The sequence below is a fragment of the Nerophis ophidion genome, linkage group LG09 (genome assembly GCF_033978795.1).
Source record: "Nerophis ophidion isolate RoL-2023_Sa linkage group LG09, RoL_Noph_v1.0, whole genome shotgun sequence".
NCBI classification, from domain to species: Eukaryota; Metazoa; Chordata; class Actinopteri; order Syngnathiformes; family Syngnathidae; genus Nerophis; species Nerophis ophidion.
Window position 1 is genome coordinate 44,243,519 of NC_084619.1, and position 21,374 is coordinate 44,264,892.

The following is a 21,374-nucleotide window of genomic DNA, read 5'->3' on the forward strand; positions in this document are numbered from 1 at the left end:
TGATGGTCATTCCATAATTTGCATGCTAGATTTATTGCTGATAAATTTATCTGTTTTTATTTACAGCTAAAGAGAGTTAAAAGTGAATTGATTTGATTTATACATGTATTTGATATTGATTATTTGAGAAACGCTGATACTGGATTGATTTGTTTTCTATTTTATAGCCTAACAAAGGGTTAACTAAAATACTACATGTTCCACAACGCATTGCGGCAAACCGGATGTAATGAAAGGAGCGGGAGCAGGTGCATTGTGGTTGATGAGACTGAGCGTTACGAGCCTTCGGGTGATGAATGAATGACAGATAACAAGATATAAGGATTGTTTTGTACCGTGTGTATCCCCACATTTTTCTTATATAAAGTACAACTTTATTTACACATTTCGACGTCCTGTCCAATACTTTGATTGTAGTTAAACTACATTTTTTGGTGCCGAAACCCGGGATTGAACCAGGGACCTTCTGTCATCTTATACGAGATGACAGAAGAGGAACGTAGGACCGAAATGGAAAGAATGAGAAGAAAACGGGGTGCAATCAGAGGTACTACTACACGTCTTTTGAACCAGATAGACGGAGAAATGACCAAGCCAGATCCGGACATCGATAATTTGAGCACTTTATTGGACATGTTGTCGGCGAAGGAGTACACGCTATTTGAGTTGGATAATGGAATTGAACAGCTCACGGCGTTGGATGACTTGGAGCACGAGATCGAAAATACGGAGGACTACACACAACGTGTCATCTTGCATAAGAGCCGCGCGCAGCGCATGTTGAGGAAAAAAGAGGATGAAAACCAGCAGCAACAATCATCAACGCAGCAGAGGGTGAGCGACGCTAATTCAACTAACTCATTAGCATACAGACAGTCTGTGAAGCTACCGAAATTGATGATCGATAAATACAATGGCGATGTCAGTAGATGGCAGGAGTTTTGGAGCCAATATGAGACTGCTATTCACACGAATGATGCATTGTGCGAACGTCAGAAGTTTACTTACCTGAAAACGTATCTCACAGGAACAGCTGCAAAGGCAGTAGCTGGTCTAATGCTTACAGATGCTAATTATGACAGTGCTATCACGTTATTGAAAAGCAGATTTGGAAGGAAAGATCTGGTGATCAGTGCTCACATGTCAAGGCTGCTGAATCTAACTCCTGTGAAGGAATCCTCCGTTATGTATGAATTAAGGCAGCTATATGATGAATGTGAAATTCAAATTAGGAGCTTGGAGTCACTGGGTGTAGTGTCAGACACTAATGGAAGCCTACTATGCCCACTTTTAATGAAGATGATTCCAGATGATATAGCTCTTGAATATAGCCGTCAGAGGGGAAATGATGATGAATGGAAGGTTGATGAAATTGTCAAATTCCTACAGAAGGAGGTTCAGAGCAGAGAAAGAGCACTGCAAATGACAACGTCATACACCCAGAAAGAACACAAACCAGAAAGTAAGCCATGGAAGCAGTTATGCTCATCTAATGGTACAAAAATGAACAGACCCAGCACACAATTTGCTGCCGCACTGCACACAGCTAGCCAGAAGATACACGGCTGTATATTCTGTGACAGTACAGAACACAAATCTGAGCATTGCCCTACTAACAGCATTCTTCAACGCAAGGAAAAGATCAAGAAAATGGGAAGATGTTTTGTGTGTCTGGGACAGAAACACATTGAAAAAACATGCAAAGTGAAGGATGCATCATGTGAAAAATGTGGAAGGAGGCACCACATTGCTGTGTGCACTGGTGAGAAAAGTGAGGTGCAGTCCCCCAATGTTAAGGAAGAGGCCGTTGTTTCCTCAGTAATTCCTCCCTCAGTGAAGATTAAACAAGATGGACAGAACACCGTGCTGCTACAAACCGCTAAGGCATGGGTAGGAGGCCCATTAGGAAGAAAAATGGCTCGCTGTTTACTCGATGGAGGGAGTCAGAGAAGTTTCATCCATGAAAACCTTGTGAAGAGCCTGAACTTACCAGTAATAAGACAAGAGACACTCACTCTTCACACGTTTGGCTCCTCTGTCCCCACAATGTCACAACGCAACACAGTGAAGGTCATATTGGAGAATGTCTGGGACAACCAGCAAAGAATTGAAATTGAGGCTTTAGAAACACCTCAAGTGTGCTCAGCTGTGATGAAAGTTCCCGGTGACCAGATTCAACATGAGCTCAAGAAAAAAGGACTCCAACTAGCAGACTTCCCAGATAATGATGATGATCCTGAACTATCTGTCCTAATAGAAGCAGACTACTATTGGGAAATTGTCTCAGGAAGAGTGGAGCGACTGACAGAGACATTAGTTGCACTGGAGAGCACATTTGGATGGTCTGTGCAGGGACCAGTGTGCATGTCAAGTGTCTCTGAGGCAACCTGCATGTTCATTCCACTTTTCCGCTTATCGGAGGTCAGGTCGCGGGGGCAGCAGCCTAAGCAGAGATGCCCAGACTTCTCCCTCCCGAGTCATTTCGTCCAGCTCAGAGTGAATAATAAATGTTGTTTATTATTATTAAGGTCTTATATAGAACAGCTGTGCTTCTGGGTGAGAAAAGTAGTTGACTGTTGAGGCTGTTTTAACTGTGTTGATGATTCCTCCCGGTTAACTGTGTGGGTGTGATTGGGACTGTACGATATTGTAGTTTTGTAAGAAGGGTCTGAGATTTTGACTACAGAAATAGGCTCTCTCTCTTTGTTAAAATGTTTTGTTGTGCGCGTGTGACGCAGTAATAAAAAGAGGTGTTGTGAGAGATAAGACATAGCTGTTTAACTATTACCCTCCATTCCTTCCCGGATATATTTTTGTTGTATGCAAGTTTCAAAGTTTGAAATAGCATACGGTGTGAATTAAATACGAGAGGAGCTTCTGTTAGGAGACATTTGAGATCAGAGATGTGTCTTGGAAATGAGGGCGTGTGACGAGGCTGTGTGACGTGCTGCAAGTTAGACATGGGCCGGGTGAGGTGTGTCACTGTTAGCATAACATAGCATAGCATAGCATAAATTGGATTAGCATAGGATTAGTTCATCATTGAGCTAGGTTAGCAAAAATTATTTTACGGAGGCCTAGTAAGGCTAGGTTAGCATTTAGTTTGGCGTTACTAAGTGTGTTTGAACAGCTGTTCTCAGTCTGTAGAGTGTACTGGTAGTTTGTGCTTGCTAATTCCAGTAAAATTAAAGGTATATGAATAAATACGCATCTAAATATCAATAAATACATTTGGATTGTGAGACATACAATCGGGCGGAAGGCGGGGTACACCCTGGACAAGTCGCCACCTCATCGCAGGGCCAACACAGATAGACAGACAACATTCACACTCACATTCACACACTAGGGCCAATGTTTTAGTGTTGCCAATCAACCTATCCCCAGGTGCATGTCTTTGGAAGTGAGAGGAAGGCGGAGTACCCGGAGGGAACTGTCCAGGGTGTAATCCGCCTTCCGCCTGATTGTAGCTGAGATAGGCGCCAGCGCCCCCCGCGACTCCAAAAGGGAATAAGCGGTAGGAAATGGATGGATGGATGGACAGCGAGGCATACGTTGATTCATCATTCATTTATTTTATGTGTTTAGTATACTGGTCCTTTGAGCCTTGATGCTCTGCTGATCCATACAGTTTCTGTGTGGGAGTTAAGATACACACGCACACACATCATAGATTAGAACACATTGTAGCTCTGAATTAATAGTTGTATAACAAATAAATTAATAAAATGTTATTTAAATATGATGAAGATAAATTGATTATTTAAATATATTGACATTTGTGAATTATATTTTATATAGCGCTTTTCTCTAGTGACTCAAAGTGCTTTACATAGTGAAACCCAATATCTAAGTTACATTTAAACCAATGTGGGTGGCACTGGGAGCAGGTGGGTAAAGTGTCTTGCCCAAGGACACAACGGCAGTGACTAGGATGGCGGAAGCGGGAATTGAACCTGCAACCCTCAAGTTGCTGGCACGGCCACTCTACCAACCGTAGAGTGGCCGGGTTTAATCAAAATATTGTCGACGTTTATAGTCACACCTGTGTGAATCATGGAGTCTGAGTCACAGGTTTGGTCATGAACATACTTACAACATAATACATCAGACAATTTCATATTATTTCACATTACATCATGTCCGAAAAGAAGTAGGAAGAAGCAAAGCTTATTTATTCCTACCCCTTTCCCAGGTTAGAGCATTTACAAATACATATATATATTCATTCACTGACCTTTTTTATAGTATTATAGTAGAATGACATCCGTGAATAAGTAATACAGCAGTTTTGTAATATGTAATTAATTAATTCAGTCATTATTAACATATTGAGATGAACAATATCTTATTTTCAATAAGGTTGAAAGTGTTTCAAATAATCTTTCTTCTTTCTCATTTTTCCTTTGGAAGCACTATTAATTTGAACGGCCTCTTAAAGTGGATCATATCAGTACAATGTTTAACTTCTTTACTTAATCCATTCCATAATTTAATTCCACATACTGATATGCTAAAGGTTTTGGGTGTTGAACGTGCATACAAATGTTTTAAACTAGATTTTCCTTTAAGGTTATATTTCTCCTCTTTAGCTGAGAAGAATTTTTGTACATTTTTTGGTAGCAGGTTATAATTTGCTTTGCACATCATTTTAGCTGTTTGCGATTTTACCAAATCAGCGGATTTTAATATTTTTGAATCAATGAATAAAGGGTTTTATATGTTCTCTATATCAAACATTATGTATTATTCTAGTTGATCTTTTTTTGTAACAGTTTACGAATGTAGTGCACATTTGTAGTTGTTTCCCCATATTTCTGCACAATAACTCAGATATGGTAACACTAGTGAGCATTAGAGAATATAAAGTGATTTTTGGCCCAGGATGTGTTTTGCTTTATTCATTATTGAAATGTTTTCCTCTGTTAGTTTGATTAATGCTATTGATGTTGAGAGGCTTCACGGTGGAAGAGGGGTTAGTGCGTCTGCCTCACAATACGAAGATCCTGCAGTCCTGGGTTCAATCCCAGGCTCGGGATCTTTCTGTGTGCATGTTCTCCCCGTGAATGCGTGGGTTCCCTCCAAGTACTCCGGCTTCCTCCCACTTCCAAAGACATGCACCTGGGGATAGGTTATTTGGCAACACTAAATTGGCCCTAGTGTGTGAATGTGAGTGCGAGTGTTGTCTGTCTATCTGTGTTGACCCTGCGATGAGGTCGCGACTTGTCCAGGGTGTACGCCGCCTTCCGCCTGATTGTAGCTGAGATAGGTGCCAGCGACCCTAAGAGGGAATAAGCGGTAAAAAATGGATGGATGGATGTTGAGATATTTGTTCTGAATCCAAATTGGTTCTCCACGAGCGTCCCACTTTTGTTGATAAAATTATCTAATAGTTCTTCCATGATTTTGGAGACATGTGGAAGTAATGAAACTGACCCGTCATTTGCATTTGCTCCAGATTTTTTCCGATATTAATAAAGTAATCATTAAAATGTTTAACTATTTGGTAAATATTGTCAATCTTTGCATTTCCATCTAGAAAGTACTGGGGGTAATCTTTTTTAGCACCATTTTTAATGATGCCCTATGTTGCTTTCATGTTGTTTCTGTTCTTGTTTGGTAATTGACTGTAGTATTCCCTCTTAGATGTTCGTAGTGTACCAATTAGCTTGTTTTTATATTTCTTATACATATTTTCTGCCTCTATAGATCTCTGTGTTATAAACATTTGATATAACAAATAGTAATTGAAATAAATAAAGAAAGCAAATTTCTAATTGACACTGAAGCACGTAGAATTACATGTAGAGAATAAAACTAAATGGAAATAAATGTCTGCAAGACAAGTGGTCTGTTCAGTGTTTACAAGGACGAGACATCATGAACTGTGCTCGGATTAGCAATAGGATCAGATAATAGAGGAGGAATAACTGTTAAGAGATAAAAAATGACGCATTACATTATTTTGTTTTGGATTGTTGTTGACCCTGTTGTGTTTTATAAGACTGATTTTTGGATTGATGTGTTTTTAAAGAGATAAATAGTTTTCTCCTCTTAATGTAAATAAGATAAGAATACAAGCTGGAAGGGCTGTTCTTTACTCGAAGCATAATTTCCATTGTTTTAAAAAATAAAATATCTGAACATTTTAGCATATTAGAACTTTTCAATAATGTTTTACGATAAATTCTACTATAATGTTCATAGTAGCACGCTTTGTTAATTATTCTAATGATTTGTTTTTAAGTTTAAGTATTGGGTCTATATTTGTTCCATAAAACATTTACCCAAACACAATATGTTAAATATGGAAAAAATAAAACAATGATATAACATATGCAGACATTTCTTATTCAGCATGTGTCTTACTTTATACGGAATAGCAATGGATTTGGATATTTTTCCTTTCATATATTCAATATGCGGTTTCAAGTCTTCTTCTGAACAATATACATTGGTATCATCTGCAAACGTAATACATTTTAATTTATTAAATACTGAACAAATATCATTTAAATTAAGTGTAAATAACTTAGGTCCAAATAACAAGGCTTGTGGAACCCCACAAGTTGTTCTTTTTGGCTGTGATTTAGTCTTATTATTTTCCACATATTGAGATATATTACTTAAATAACTATTAAACCACTGTTGTGAAACACCTCTTATGCTATAGTTTTAAAATGTATGGGGTATTGAGATAGTATTGTGAGGAAAATGTCTGCTGTGGTGGAGGTGAAATTGAAAATGAATATAATAAAAGTAGGTTTTAGGCTGTTTAATTTTAAAGTGTAGACTAACATTTTTAAGTTGGAGTAATTTATTTTATTTAGACATTGCATTACACCATGCATCTAGGTGGTGAGCTAAGATAGGATAATGGCATAATAAGGAGACACACCAAATCTCAACAGCTTTCAGTTAGCCATAGAATTTTGATAGTAAAATGCAAACAACTATAACCTTTACAACCTTTTGCTCTGAATAGTGATGAATAATAATTACAAATAAAAGCCTACATTAATAACTTTAATAAGAATCGAAATGTAAAGTGTTACAAAGGACAGAAGTTTTGGTCGGCTTATCATTTAGCACACAACCTTGTGTGTGTGTGGACCGCGCTATCAAAATAATGGTGGAATGGAATCTGGAGGGACGAGAATAAATGCATGGTTTTGATTTGTGCAGTGTCACGCACGACTGGAGGTCAGAGTGCACAACTAACTGATAGACACAAATGCCAGTCTTAGTGGATTTAACATTTATTTAGCATTTAATGGGACAATTAATGCTGTGGTTTTAAACATGATATGCAGAATTGGACTAAGCAAGAGGACAACGATAAAGCTGTGATAGAGTATAAAGGAAACAATTTCTTAATTAACAAATTCTGAAGCAAAAATGTCAAAAGAACCGAAAGGTCAAAAATCAACTAAAGTATATTCAGCAGTGGGTGACCTTCCTTTGAGTTCCAGCAGGTGAAGAAAAGAATCCGCAACAGATGTGAGACCAGACAAATGGACTCGGGTGGTGGACAGCGCCATGCTTCAAGGTCAGTCCGGGGTGGAAACTGTTTCGCCGGGGACCAACCTGGTCACTGGGTTCAAGACTGTCTTAACATTTCCGAACAGTAAGGGTCCCGTCATGCCGCCAGACAAACACAAAGGACGCCCACAGCTGGATGCCCAGCAAGAGATATAAACAGACCCCGCCTGGACATAAGTGTCAACGGACAATGTTATCAGTTCATGATTGACACTGGTGCCATCAACTCATATCTGAATGCAGAGGTACCAAAGAAACTGTGTGCTTCCCTTTTGAAGGTCGAAGACTTTGCTGAGGTCAAAAGAATGTTACCTGTCACCTCTTCTGGTTCAAATTGCTGGACACACACTGAAGCGCCCCTTCGTGGTCGACCTGCACACACTGTGCCTGCTTGTAAATGACCTGCTTTACAAACTGTACCCTAACATTCAATATCGCACAGAAGGGACCTTCTTGGTGTTACCTGACGATACAACCACCAAGCTGCGACACCACTACCAAGGCTCCTCCATGAGCATGAGCTCATACCACCGAAATGGCTGACACCTGCTGAGTACCCCAACTCCTGTTGCAACTGTTCTATCAGTGAAAACCCTGGCTGGCTGAGCTGTTTCCGTGTGTACGACCGCCCGACCCGCCATATGTTATGATCACCAGTTAGACTACTCATACCGGGAGGCCTTTGACTCCTTTTATGTATATATATGTTGGAACTCAGGGTGTGGCCGCTCATGTTAACAAATCTTTGCGACAACTAACATGGTATAAGATGGACACAAATGCTGTCCCACATTGTTCCCTTGCTCTCTGTTCCGCCTACGAAACCAAAGACTTAGGTCCAGTGATAAAACAGGGCGTAGCTGCCGCTGATTGAACCGACACCCAAATACCACATTTTAAATTGTTTTGGTTGTCTGTTAAACACATAGCTATGGGCTGTAATTTGGACATTCCCGCTGTAGGCCACGAGGAGCTAGCAGCTACACAACAGCTGAGCTAAAACAACACTTTTAAACATATCAAATAATTATAGTTGCTTATTACATACACAGAGTCGCTTAGAAACAGAAGTCTGATAGAAAGTATTCAGTAACAAACGTGTCCGCATCATTCAACTTTCTACGACAGGAACAATACTGAACAAATTCAGCAGTTACTGTCAGACTTTAATCTGGGGTACCTTTGTCTATTGGAGACAAAGGTACCTGCAAGACCTTTTGTTCTAATTAATGTCCCGGGGTACAAGATTACAGAAAAAACAGATCAAGTGACAAAGGGGGAAGAGTTATGATTTATGTAAGGGAAAACATTAAAAAAGGGAACAAATAACACTCCCAGTAGATTATCTTGAGAGTGTTGAAATTAAAATTACATTTTCCTCAGAAATGTATTTCAAGGTAATTGTAGTATATTGACCACCCACAGCTAAAGACATTTTTCTCAATTCATTTTTAGACATCCTCAAACAGCACAGTATGAAAGAATTTAACGTTATGGCGGACGTTAATCTGGACTGGTTAATAAATAAATCACGTCGAAAGAAACTTAAGGAATGGCTTCTACATGACACAAATGTTAAGCAGCCCTACTAGAATTAAATTTGGATGACAAAAATTAAAGAAATTATTTGGAAATACACTAAAACAAAACCCAGAAAGAAAAGTGCTAAAATAAAAATTCCTTGGATTAATGAAACAATTTAGATTCTAATGAAAAATCGGGACTCAGCTCTCAAAAGAGCAATTAAAACAGGTCTAAATACGTATGTTTTTTAAAAGTTTGAGGAACAAAGTTACAATGCATATGCGGAAGTTTAGGGCTGACTTTCACTTAGAATTAATCAAAGCTGTAAAAGGGAACATTAGACAGTTATGGAAAACCATTGACAAACTCACTGGAAAAGAGCAAACAAGAAACAACACTATAACATTAAATATCAATGGTGATACTATCACAGAAAGTCTGGACATAAGTAATCATTTTAATGAACATTCCGTCCAGTCTGTACAAACCATGAATAAAAAGTCCCTCAAAATCAGTGCAAAGAATTGCCATTTATTCAGGATGGACTAAGTTTAGAATTAACAAATGAAACAAAGGTAAACAAAATCCTCCCTGTATTATCAAACTCACGATCTCGAGATATGTATGGTCAGGACACTTTCTTCCTAAAAACGTATAAAGATAGTCTTACTGCTCCTATAACAACATTGACAAATACATCAATAACAGAAAACACTTTCACTATCACGTTGAGAACAGCTACTATCATCCCAATCCATAAAGCAGGAAATAAACAAGACATCAACAAGTACAGACCAATTAGCCTTCTCCCTGTTATATCAAAAGGAATAGAAATATTTAAGTTAAAAAGTGGCTTTGGAGCAATCAGAACTGCTCACACGGTCACTAAGGCGGGCATTATGTTTGACACATCAAATGAATGTGCATTATATTTATCCATGAGAGCATTTTTGTTGTACAATTGTGAGTCTGTTAAAATCATAGTAGTTTTACAAATGATGACAGATGTGAACAAGAGCATGTATTGTCTTTGTGTGATGATGTAAATAAGGTGTGGTTGTATTGGATTTAAGTATGTGTCAATGAAAGGGCATTGTCTTAATTTGATTACATGCTATATTGTGATTATTTATTGATTAATTATGAATTATTATATATATATATATATATATATATATATATACATTATTAATTAGTGTCATCATTTTATTGCATTATTTTTGTATTCCTTTAATTTAGGTAGCCAGGGACTGCAGATGGAAAGTAGCTACTATTTAGATATAATCGGGTACAACACGTCTTTTTTTTGAACAATGTTTCTGTGCATTGACCTATCATATAAAGACTAAATTAAATAAATGACTTAGTGAATCATTGAGGCCACAATAATTCACTATGTGTGGTAAAATATCAAATTACTATTGCAAAAGCAAACATTGACCTCAAACATGACCTGTCCTCCGCCTCTGCTTTTGCTGCGCTTGACTATCAGCTGCCTTTTCTTTTTCTTGGATGTTTCTGAAACTGCTACTACTACTACCACTACTGCTACTACTACTACTACTATTACTACTACAACTAACACTGTCCCTTTTTCATGGACAGAGGGGGGAGGAGGTAAATTTGGACTGTGTCAAGTTTGAGCACGTCAAGGTTTTTATTTGATTGATAATTACAGTGGTTTGCGGAAGCAACCCCAACCTCAAAGGAGGATGCCAATTCAGTAATCAAATGTTTTGTAAATTATCTACTACCCTGACATGGTTTCCCCAAAAATATTAGGTTAAACAACGGCAACCATTTAAAAATAAATACTCACTTAGCTTTGGTCGAAAAGGCTCTCGGACAAGAAAATAGGTTCCTCCCCAGTCCCAAGATGTTGAAAAGGATGAACCACAACATCAAAACAAATTTGCTAAATTCTGTGCACAGACCAAATTTAATTTGATTCACATGTTGCCATTAGTGTTAATGATCATTTGAATGTCCCTGAATACAACTGGTGTTGCGCTTTTTGAATTTTTCACCCTGTGAGCTGCATAGAGATCGTCTCTTCCCAGGACATAAGTGTCAATGGAAGGAGGAATCAGCGTGAAACCAAAAATGTAATTATAAAATAAAAAAGATGCAGAATATATATATATAAAAAGTTATGTATATGCGAGTCTCTATGTGTATTTGTATTTGCGAAATGTATTTGTCTACCGGTATGTGCGGGAGCCGGAGTATGGCCCCAGCCACCCAGAGAGCCCAGGGAACAAGGGACCACGCAACCATGCCAGCCAATGACAGGAACCCCAGAGCCAAGTCCGCCGTGCCGCCCGGAAAAGCCAGCAACAGGCCATAGACAGACGCCCCCTAGCAGAAGACAGGGCACAGGGACCACCGCAGGCCACCCTAACCACGCCGGCCGCCGCTGGACCGCCCAGCACGAGGCCACAGGAATTACCCACCCCACCTGAAGCGACCCCAACGATTGAAATGGAATATCCAGCAACTACCCTGTTGAATCCTCCCGAGGGAGGGAAAGATAAAAATATGACAAAACTGCATCCCGTCCATCCAAATAGCAATGCACCCACACAAATCCATACCAGGGAACGGAGCCCCTTAACGGGGGAATATGTCAACGCATCCCGCCCACATGTCAGCACTCAAACCAGCCAGCAGGCCAGCTCACAAATCTGAATGCGTGTGCTCAAATTTTATGCAGCAGAAGTGTCGCAAAAGTCACGTGTAAGTAGACAGCCTATCGAGGGGTTCGACAGACAGACAACTTAAAACACACGTACGCAGATCTGAATACACACACTCGGATTGATATATAGACACAAATCAGTACAGACGCACAGATTGAGATACAGGTTTGCTAACATTTTTGCTACAATATTACTTTCATACAAACTCCGTTTCCATATGAGTTGGGAAATTGTGTTGGATGTAAATATAAACGGAATACAATGATTTGCAAATTATTGTACTCCGTTTATATTTACATCCAACACAATTTCCCAACTCATATGGAAGCAGCGTTTGTACTTCATACTTATACGCACGCACGCACGCACGCACACACACACACACACACACACACACACACACACACACACACACACACACACACACACACACACACACACACACACACACACACACACACACACACACACACAAATACTTGTCATTCCTCACACACTGCTCCCTTTCACACTCTCTCTTTTGTGTGACCTCCTCTTTTCTGGACGCAGCCTGAAAAAAGAAACCTACCCAGGATTCCGTGTTGTGTCAGCTCTTGCTCGATACAAAGCAGCCTGTTGTATTTGGACATCCTCTCGCCACACCTCAGACCTCCTACCTTGATGTAGTCCATACCCAGACCCACAGCCTAGAAGAAAGAAGCGTAAAGAGGACAAAGAAGGTGACAGATGTCTCCAAAGGAACAATCACTCTGTTTTCGGCTTGATGATGGCACACAAGGACAGCAGGACTGTCCAAACTTATTGGAAAACCAATAATAATAAATTATATAACCAGTTATATTATTTAGATAAAAACCACAGCTTTATATTGAAGTAAACCTTTATTTTTTTTTTATTATTCCCATTACCCACTATCCTTAAGTGAGACAAGAACACACATCTTTCTCTTCTATGTGCGTTCTAAATAGTAGAAAAACGGCTAATATTTGGCATCTGACAATGTAGCTAATGCTATTCTACCATTCCACCTTTTCTGAAGATTATTCTAAATTTAACACCTCAAGAAGAACACAAGTGTTTAAAAACACAACCATCCAATCAACTAACCCAGTAAAAGCAGCCATTGTAATTAGCTGTGTTATGTTCTTATTTGAAACATTTGGCAATAGTACTCCATGACGATGCTCTTTTCTGTTTGGCTCTCAACAAAGGAGGATGCTTCTCTTTCTGTGCGCATTTTCACAGTAACTCCATAGCTGCTCTCTGTACATATCTACAGGCTGTGGATACTTGAGCAGCACAAAGGTGATGTTGATTAAAAAAGTGCCAACTTTTTTCGTTAGACTGATTGATGTGCCCATCAGAAGGGTTTTACATAAAACTGTAATCTTGCTCATGTGAGCATGCTACTGTATAAACACATTCTGTTGTCAGTTACATTACTTTACATTGGGGTAATCAAAGTCACCCACCTCTAAAGATTACATATTTTAGCGAGTATATTTTGAAACTGGGTGCATCATTCATTTTCCCTAGTCAATTTTGCCAACACACATCTATCTTTTTCTTCACTTTTCCTTCTGAAACGACCATTTCTTTTTATTGTCTGTATTCAGTTATCCGATACACAGCAATGTCAGGCTCACAATCACTCTGCCGTTTGCTCCAAACTATAGAAAGAGGCATCCCTTACTGACTGGTCAGACTATGCCCAGCTCAAGCAGATGGCTAGTTTCAATACGATTTGCGTATTTATAAGAGGGCGTGGTCTGGGCATAGTAAGACACACGTCTGCTGCTGATTCCAAGTTGATTGTGATGTAACAAAGAAATGTGCTCGATTTGTGTGTCGGAATTCTTAAATACATTTGAATTTTTACTTGCGTATACCATTTTCTGCATTTGAATTACATCTCTTTTTATTAGAAAAATCCACGCAACTGTTATTACATGAAGCCTTTGCTATAGAAAATTTGATTTAAATTAGTTTTTGCTAGCTTAAACACAAACATTCTAATCTGATTTTGTTTTTCCATTGGAACGGCTTGGCCAGGTCATTGTCCTTCCCAGTCTTTCATGAACATACACCTGTTGCAATGACTGGCTGTGTTTTTGCGAAAACAATCTGTGACATCACCAAGATCAAGAGACAAGCAACTCTTCAGACATCCACGAAAAATACACACCACACACACAGGTAAACCCAACCCCCACATTCACTCCCCGTGGTATGATGGACAATGGTGGCATCTTCGACCCAGTTGCCAGTCTCGAGTTTTGTGTCGTGCTCATTTGTGCTTTCATCAAGGTTTTTATCACGTCTCAAACTGAGCACAACTCCTGTGGAGAAACATCACTCTTCCTGTCTCTTCATGTCTGCTCTTGGACGGGCTGTACTGGAAACAAATTGTGTCATACTTTAAAGCAGGGGTCTCAAACACGGGGCCCGCGAGACATTATTTTGCAGCCCGCACCTTAATGTGAAAATTTAATGTTGGTGCGGCCCGCAAGTTTTATATGAATGGCGCTTTACAGCGTCATACTTGCATACCCTCGATTATTCCGGAAGACTCCCAACATTCAGTGCCCCTCCAGGGATGATTATCCTCCCGAATTATACCCCCGTGGAGGCACTGCCTTTAACGTCCTCTACAACCTGTACAAACAGCGTGGCAGCCCAGCCATATGTTTTCTTTGGCTTCTATAGACGCAGTAAGCTACTGCAAAACATAGTTGATCAATAGCCACACAGGTCACACTGAGGGTGGCCATATAAACAACTTTAACACTGTTACAAATATGTTTCACACTGTGAACCCACTCCAAACAAGAATGACTAACACATTTTGGGAAAACATCTGCACCGTAACACAACATAAACACAACAGAACAAATACCCAGAATCCCATGCAGCCCTAACTCTTCCGGGCTACAATGTACAACCCCCCCCCCCAACCCTGCCCCCTATTGTTATAAGGTGGCCATGGATGAAGTACTGGCTGTCTAAAGTCGGCACCCAGGATGGACCGCTCGTCCAGAGTCGGGACCCAGGATGGACCGCTCGCCTGTGTATTGGCTGGGGACATCTCTGCGCTGCTGATCCACCTCCGCTTGGGATGGTTTCCTGTTGGCTCCACAATGGACGGGGCTCTCGTTACTGTGTTGGATCCACTTTGGACTGGACTCTCACGGTTGTGTTGGATCCACTATAGATTGAACTTTCACAGTATCATGTTAGACCCGCTCGACAGCCATTGCTTTCGGTCCCCTGGGGTGAGTTTTCCTTGCCCTTATGTGGGCTCTACCGAGGATGTCGTTGTGGTTTGTGTTGTGGTTTTTGCAGCCCCTTGAGACACTGGTGATTTAGGGCTATATAAATAAACATTGATTGATTAAACTATCACTTCATGCTTGATGGAAAACCTCAAGTTTAGTCGCGCGCCATTTGCGTTCCAGCTTTCTACATGATAATTTATGAGCTGTAGTTTATTCTCTAAACCATGGGGTACGCCTTTTAGGGGTCCTTTTTAGCTTTAACGGTGCTATACTATCAATGGTTTCTCGCAGGGCGTCGTTAAAGTTGTTAATGAGGTTAAAAATAGAGCCCACATCATTTGGGAATGGTGCCATTACCGATGGCAGTAGGCCTGCAAGACTTATCGTTGTGGCTCCATTAATGTTGCGGCTGCTAAAGCAGGTCTTATTATTATTAGCTTGTTGACGATGAGTAAAAACTTCCAATTTTATAAGGTATATGGGAGTGTCATACCTTTGGAAGTGGTGACACCCCTGACAATAACTAGATCTATCATATTACCGCTCCATTGTGTGGGTTCATTTATTATTTGTGTAAGACCACAGCTCTCAATTATATTCTGGAGCGCCATGCACGGAGGGTTTCGATGGGGTATTCATATGGATATTAAAGTCCCCCATTCGGATTATATTGTCGGCATGCATTACTAAATCAGCTGGAACTCTGGAATTCGCTGAAAAAAGTCCGAATAAGGCCCTGGGGGAGCGGTAAATGATAGCCAGGTAGAGAGGCACCGGTGTGACAATATTTATTATTTAGGTTAGGGTATGGTTAATGTTTTCATTGTATATTAGTGCAACTCTCCACCCCTTTTAAGGGGACAGGCAATATGTGCATTGGTAAAGTTAGGAGGAGATGCCTCATTCAGCGCAAAAAAAATCGCCAGGGTTGAGCCAGGTTTCGCTGAGACCAATGATGTTAAGATTGTTGTCTCTAACGACCTCATTAACTTATAACATTTTGGCAGACAATAATCTTATGTTTAAAGGCCTACTGAAACCCACTACTACTGACCACGCAGTCTGATTGTTTATCAATCAATCAATCAATGTTTACTTATATAGCACTAAATCACTAGTGTCTCAAAGGGCTGCACAAACCACTACGACATCCTCGGTAGGCCCACATAAGGGCAAGGAAAACTCACACCCAGTGGGATGTCGGTGACACTGATGACTATGAGAACCTTGGAGAGGAGGAAAGCAATGGATGTCGAGCGGGTCTAACATGATACTGTGAAAGTTCAATCCATAATGGATCCAACACAGTCGCAAGAGTCCAGTCCAAAGCAGATCCAACACAGCAGCGAGAGTCCCGTTCACAGCGGAGCCAGCAGGAAACCATCCCAAGCGGAGGCGGATCAGCAGCGCAGAGATGTCCCCAGCCGATACACAGGCGAGCAGTACATGGCCACCGGATCGGACGGGACCCCCTCCACAAGGGAGAGTGGGACATAGGAGAAAAAGAAAATAAACGGCAGATCAACTGGTCTAAAAAGGGGGTCTATTTAAAGGCTAGAGTATACAAATGAGTTTTAAGGTGAGACTTAAATGCTTCTACTGAGGTGGCATCTCGAACTTTTACCGGAAGGGCATTCCAGAGTACTGGAGCCCGAAATGAAAACGCTCTATAGCCCACAGACTTTTTTTGGGCTTTGGGAATCACTAATAAGCCGGAGTCCTTTCAACGCAGATTTCTTGCCGGGACATATGGTACAATACAATCGGCAAGATAGGATGGAGCTAGACCGTGTAGTATTTTATACGTAAGTAGTAAAACCTTAAAGTCACATCTTAAGTGCACAGGAAGCCAGTGCAGGTGAGCCAGTACAGGCGTAATGTGATCAAACTTTCTGGTTCTTGTCAAAAGTCTAGCAGCCGCATTTTGTACCAACTGTAATCTTTTAATGCTAGACATGGGGAGACCCGAAAATAATACTTTACAGTAATCGAGACGAGACGTAACAAACGCATGGATAATGATCTCAGCGTCTTTAGTGGACAGAATGGAGCGAATTTTAGCGATATTACGGAGATGAAAGAAGGCTGTTTTAGTAACGCTTTTAATGTGTGACTCAAAGGAGAGAGTTGGGTCAAAGATAACACCCAGATTCTTTACCGTGTCGCCTTGTTTAATTGTTTGGTTTTCAAATGTTAGATTTGTATCATTAAATAGAGGTCGGTGTCTAGCAGGACCGATAATCAGCATTTCCGTTTTTTTGGCGTTGAGTTGCAAAAAGTTAGCGGACATCCATTGTTTAATTTCATTAAGACACGCCTCCAGCTGAAAACAATCCGGCGTGTTGGTCAGCTTTAGGGGCATGTAGAGTTGGGTGTCATCAGCATAACAGTGAAAGCTAATACCGTATTTGCGTATGATGTCACCTAGCGGCAGCATGTAGATGCTGAAGAGTGCAGGGCCGAGGACCGAACCCTGGGGAACTCCACACGTTACCTTAACGTAGTCCGAGGTCACATTGTTATGGGAGACGCATTGCATCCTATCAGTAAGATAAGAGTTAAACCAAGACAGGGCTAAGTCTGACATACCAATTCGTGTTTTGATACGTTCTAATAAAATATTATGATCGACGGTATCGAAAGCAGCGCTAAGATCGAGGAGCAGCAACATAGATGACGCATCAGAATCCATCGTTAGCAATAGATCATTAGTCATTTTTGCGAGGGCTGTCTCCGTGGAGTGATTTGCCCTGAAAACGGATTTAAAGGTTTCACATAGATTGTTAGACGCTAAGTGTTCATTTAACTGCTCCGCAACAATTTTTTCGAGGATTTTTGAAATAAAGGGAAGGTGAGACACCGGTCGGTAGTTTACCATGGGGTCAGGATCGAGGTTAGGTCTTTTAAGAAGAGGATGAATGACCGCTTTTTTGAATGCTAGGGGAACACTGCCCGAGGAAAGTGATAAGTTTATAATATTTAGCACTGATGGACCTAATAATACAAAGAGCTCCTTGATCAGTTTCCCAGGAAGTGGGTCAAGTAAACATGTTGTTTGTTTTATTCCATTTACACGTTGTAACAATTCTTCTACTGTTATTTCCTCAAAACAAGATAAACTATTTTGGAGGGCAGTATCCGCCGTATATACAATCGTGTCAGTGTTAATAGAACCCAGTTGTAGCTGGGACGCATTGTCTTTAATCTCCTTTCTAATGACTTTAATTTTCTTACTAAAGAATTGCATAAAGTCATCAACTGAGTGGGTGGAGCTACTGGAAGGAGTCCCTTGTTGGGTTAGCGATGCTACCGTACTAAACAAAAATTTAGGATCGCTTTTATTACGGTGGATGAGATTTGAGTAATATTTAGCTTTAGCTAAGGTAAGCATGCGTTTATAAGTTATTAAACCATCACTCCATGCTTGATGGTGCACCTCAAGTTTAGTCATGCGCCATTTGCGTTCCAACTTTCTACTTAATAATTTCTGAGCTTTAGTTTCTTCTGTAAACCACGGGGTACGCTTTTTTGGAGCCTTTTTTAACTTTAGCGGTGCTATGTTATCAATGGTTTCGCGCAGGGCATCGTTAAAGTTGTTAGTGAGGTTATCAATAGAGCCCACATACTTTGGGAATGGTGCCATTACCGAGGGCAGTAGGTCAGCAAGAGTTGTCGTTGTGGCCGTATTAATGTTGCGGCTGCTATAGCAGTTATTATTATTATTAGTTTACCGAACATGCGTCTGAACCTAGAATTTTATAAGGTAATGATCGGACAATACTTTAGTATACGGGAGTATCGTAACTTTGGAAACGGTGATACCCCTGAAAAGCACTAGGTCTATCGTATTACCGTTGCGATGCGTGGGTTCATTTATTATTTGTGTGAGACCACAGCTATCAATTATAGTCTGGAGTGCTACGCACGGTGGGTCCGATGGGGTATTCATATGGATATTAAAGTCCCCCATTATGATTATATTATCGGCGTGTGTCACTAGATCAGCAACGAACTCTGAGAATTCATTGATAAAGTCCGAATGGGGCCCTGGGGGGCGGTAGATAACAGCCAGGTGTAGAGGCAGCGGTGTGACAGACCTCATAGTAAGCACCTCAAACGATTTATATTTATTATTTATGTTAGGAATAAGGTTAAAGTTTTCGTTGTATATTAGTGCGACCCCCCCACCCCTTTTAAGAGGACGGGCAATATGCCCATGTGTAAAGTTAAGAGGACAAGCCTCGTTTAGCGCAAAAAATGTGTTTGGTTTAAGCCAGGTTTCGCTGAGACCGATGACGTTAAGATTGTTGTCTCTGATGATATCATTAACTAACAACGTTTTGGGAGACAATGATCTTATGTTTAAAAAACCTATATTATAGGTAGTGGGCTGTTTTAGGGAATTTTTGATCAAATTATCAATAGTAGCAATATTAATAATGTTGTGTTTATTATGCCCAGTGCATTTAGTATAATTACGACCATATCTAGGAATTGATACGACGGTAATTTTCCGATTGTTTGTTTGTTGCTTTGATAAACTGCACGCATCATAGTTAGCCACCTCAGTAAAACACATGTCCAACTCTGAAACACTCAAAGCAGGAAAAACTTGTTCTAATTTAACTGACTCCTTACCCAGACCAGTAGTATCGCATCTTCCATTTAAATCCGGCTTCAGGATGGAGGGAAGTGGTGTTCTGTGGGGATTAACCTTCTGCTTTGTTTTTAGCCCCGCTCGGCATCCGCGTTTCCGATAACACCGCTGGCGTCTGCTCCGTAGACGGCCCCCGCTGCTACTATACTCCCCTGCTTCACAGGCCGCTGGATGTAGCCGCCAAAGTATTCCCGTGCTAGTTAGCAGGTCTAGCAAGCACGCGTCTATCAGTCCAAAACGGCCCGATATGTCCACATCCAGAAGTGTCTGGCGGTGGTATTTGATCACGGAGTGACCACGATGTGAGCCAGCCATAAAGTTTGTAGAATTGTCCAGTATTTCTGCCAAATGTTCCATATTTAGCAGGAGCTCCTCGAGGTCGCAGCCCTTCCGGGCGCCGCCATCTTGGATATATCAATGATGAAATCTTAACATTGCAACACATGCCAGTACGGCCGGTTTGGTTTACCAAATTACAATTTTAAATTTCCCACGGAGTTTATTGTTGAAAACGTTGCGAAATGATGACGCGTGTTTGTGACGTTTTGGGTTGTAGCGGACATATTGGCCGAGCACCACTTACGGCTAAAAGTCTTCTCTTTTCATCGCATAATTACACAGTAATTTGGACATCTGCGTTGCAATCTTTTGCAATTTGTTCAATTAACAATGGAGACGTCAAATATGAACACTGTTGGTGGAAAGAAGTGGATTGCAGCTGCCTTTAGCACCGAAACACAGCCGGTGTTTCTTTGTTTGTTGTGAAGCTTTAACACAGAGCGGTCAAGCGAACATGTTTCTCTACGTCAACCAGCAAGTTTTTGAATGGGGAAATTGTGATATTAAGTCAGCTCTTACCGAAGACTTCAGTGGATTATGGGACCTCCTCCGCTAGCTGTCAAAAAGGCAGCTGTGGCTTCTCTCAGAGAAACTGGCGTTCACCGCAGTCATCCGACTTTCAGGTATGACAGGATAATCTCACTAAAATACTATTAACACAATAGGCAGATAAGGGATTTTCCTGAATTATCCTAATAAATGTGTCTAATTACATCTGCCGCCGCCCGGGCCGTCGTTTTTTTTTTTTTTTTTTAGTGCCTCACTGTAACTTTCCTCATCCACAAATCTTTCATCCTCGCTCAAATTAATGGGGAAATAGTCGCTTTATCGGTCCGAATAGCTCTTGCTGCTGGAGGCTCACATTATAAACAATGTGAGGATGTGAAGAGCCCTACAACTTGTGACGTCACGCGCACCAACCCCACTCTCTTCCGTCAACTCCAAAATTTCACCCTCTTCTTCGCGCTCACTTCTAAAAGCAGCAGTTGATCCCACGTTTATAAATTCAGCTTCCAAAAAATAAGGTTGTGAATCCTTATTTGTCCAAAAATAGTCATCTTAGTTGTCTATTACCAAATCTGCCATGATTAGAACACACTGTTTTGCGGTTGTAGGAACACACAGTCGATGCTAGAAGTCGGAAGTGCGCTGCTATGTGAACGGAAATAAATGTGCCAGAGAAGGAAGTGCTGCTATTGATTAAAATTATCAAATATACTATTTGAAAATATATAATGTAATATTGTGATTATTACATATTGTTATGAATGTTTCTGTTGCTACATTACATATAGCCTTGCAGCATGTATATAAAACACTGATGGAGAGTTTTGAAAT

At 40.5% G+C, this 21,374-nt stretch overlaps 1 protein-coding gene across 1 annotated transcript in view; it reads right to left on the minus strand.

Annotated features, from left to right (window-relative positions):
- Window positions 1-21,374, minus strand: part of eno4 (enolase 4) — a 153,780-nt gene that overhangs the window by 17,259 nt on the left and 115,147 nt on the right. The window contains exon 12 of the mRNA XM_061911042.1: window positions 12,334-12,451. Within this exon, the coding sequence (XP_061767026.1) occupies window positions 12,334-12,451 (118 nt within the window). The remainder of the gene's footprint in view (window positions 1-12,333; window positions 12,452-21,374) is intronic.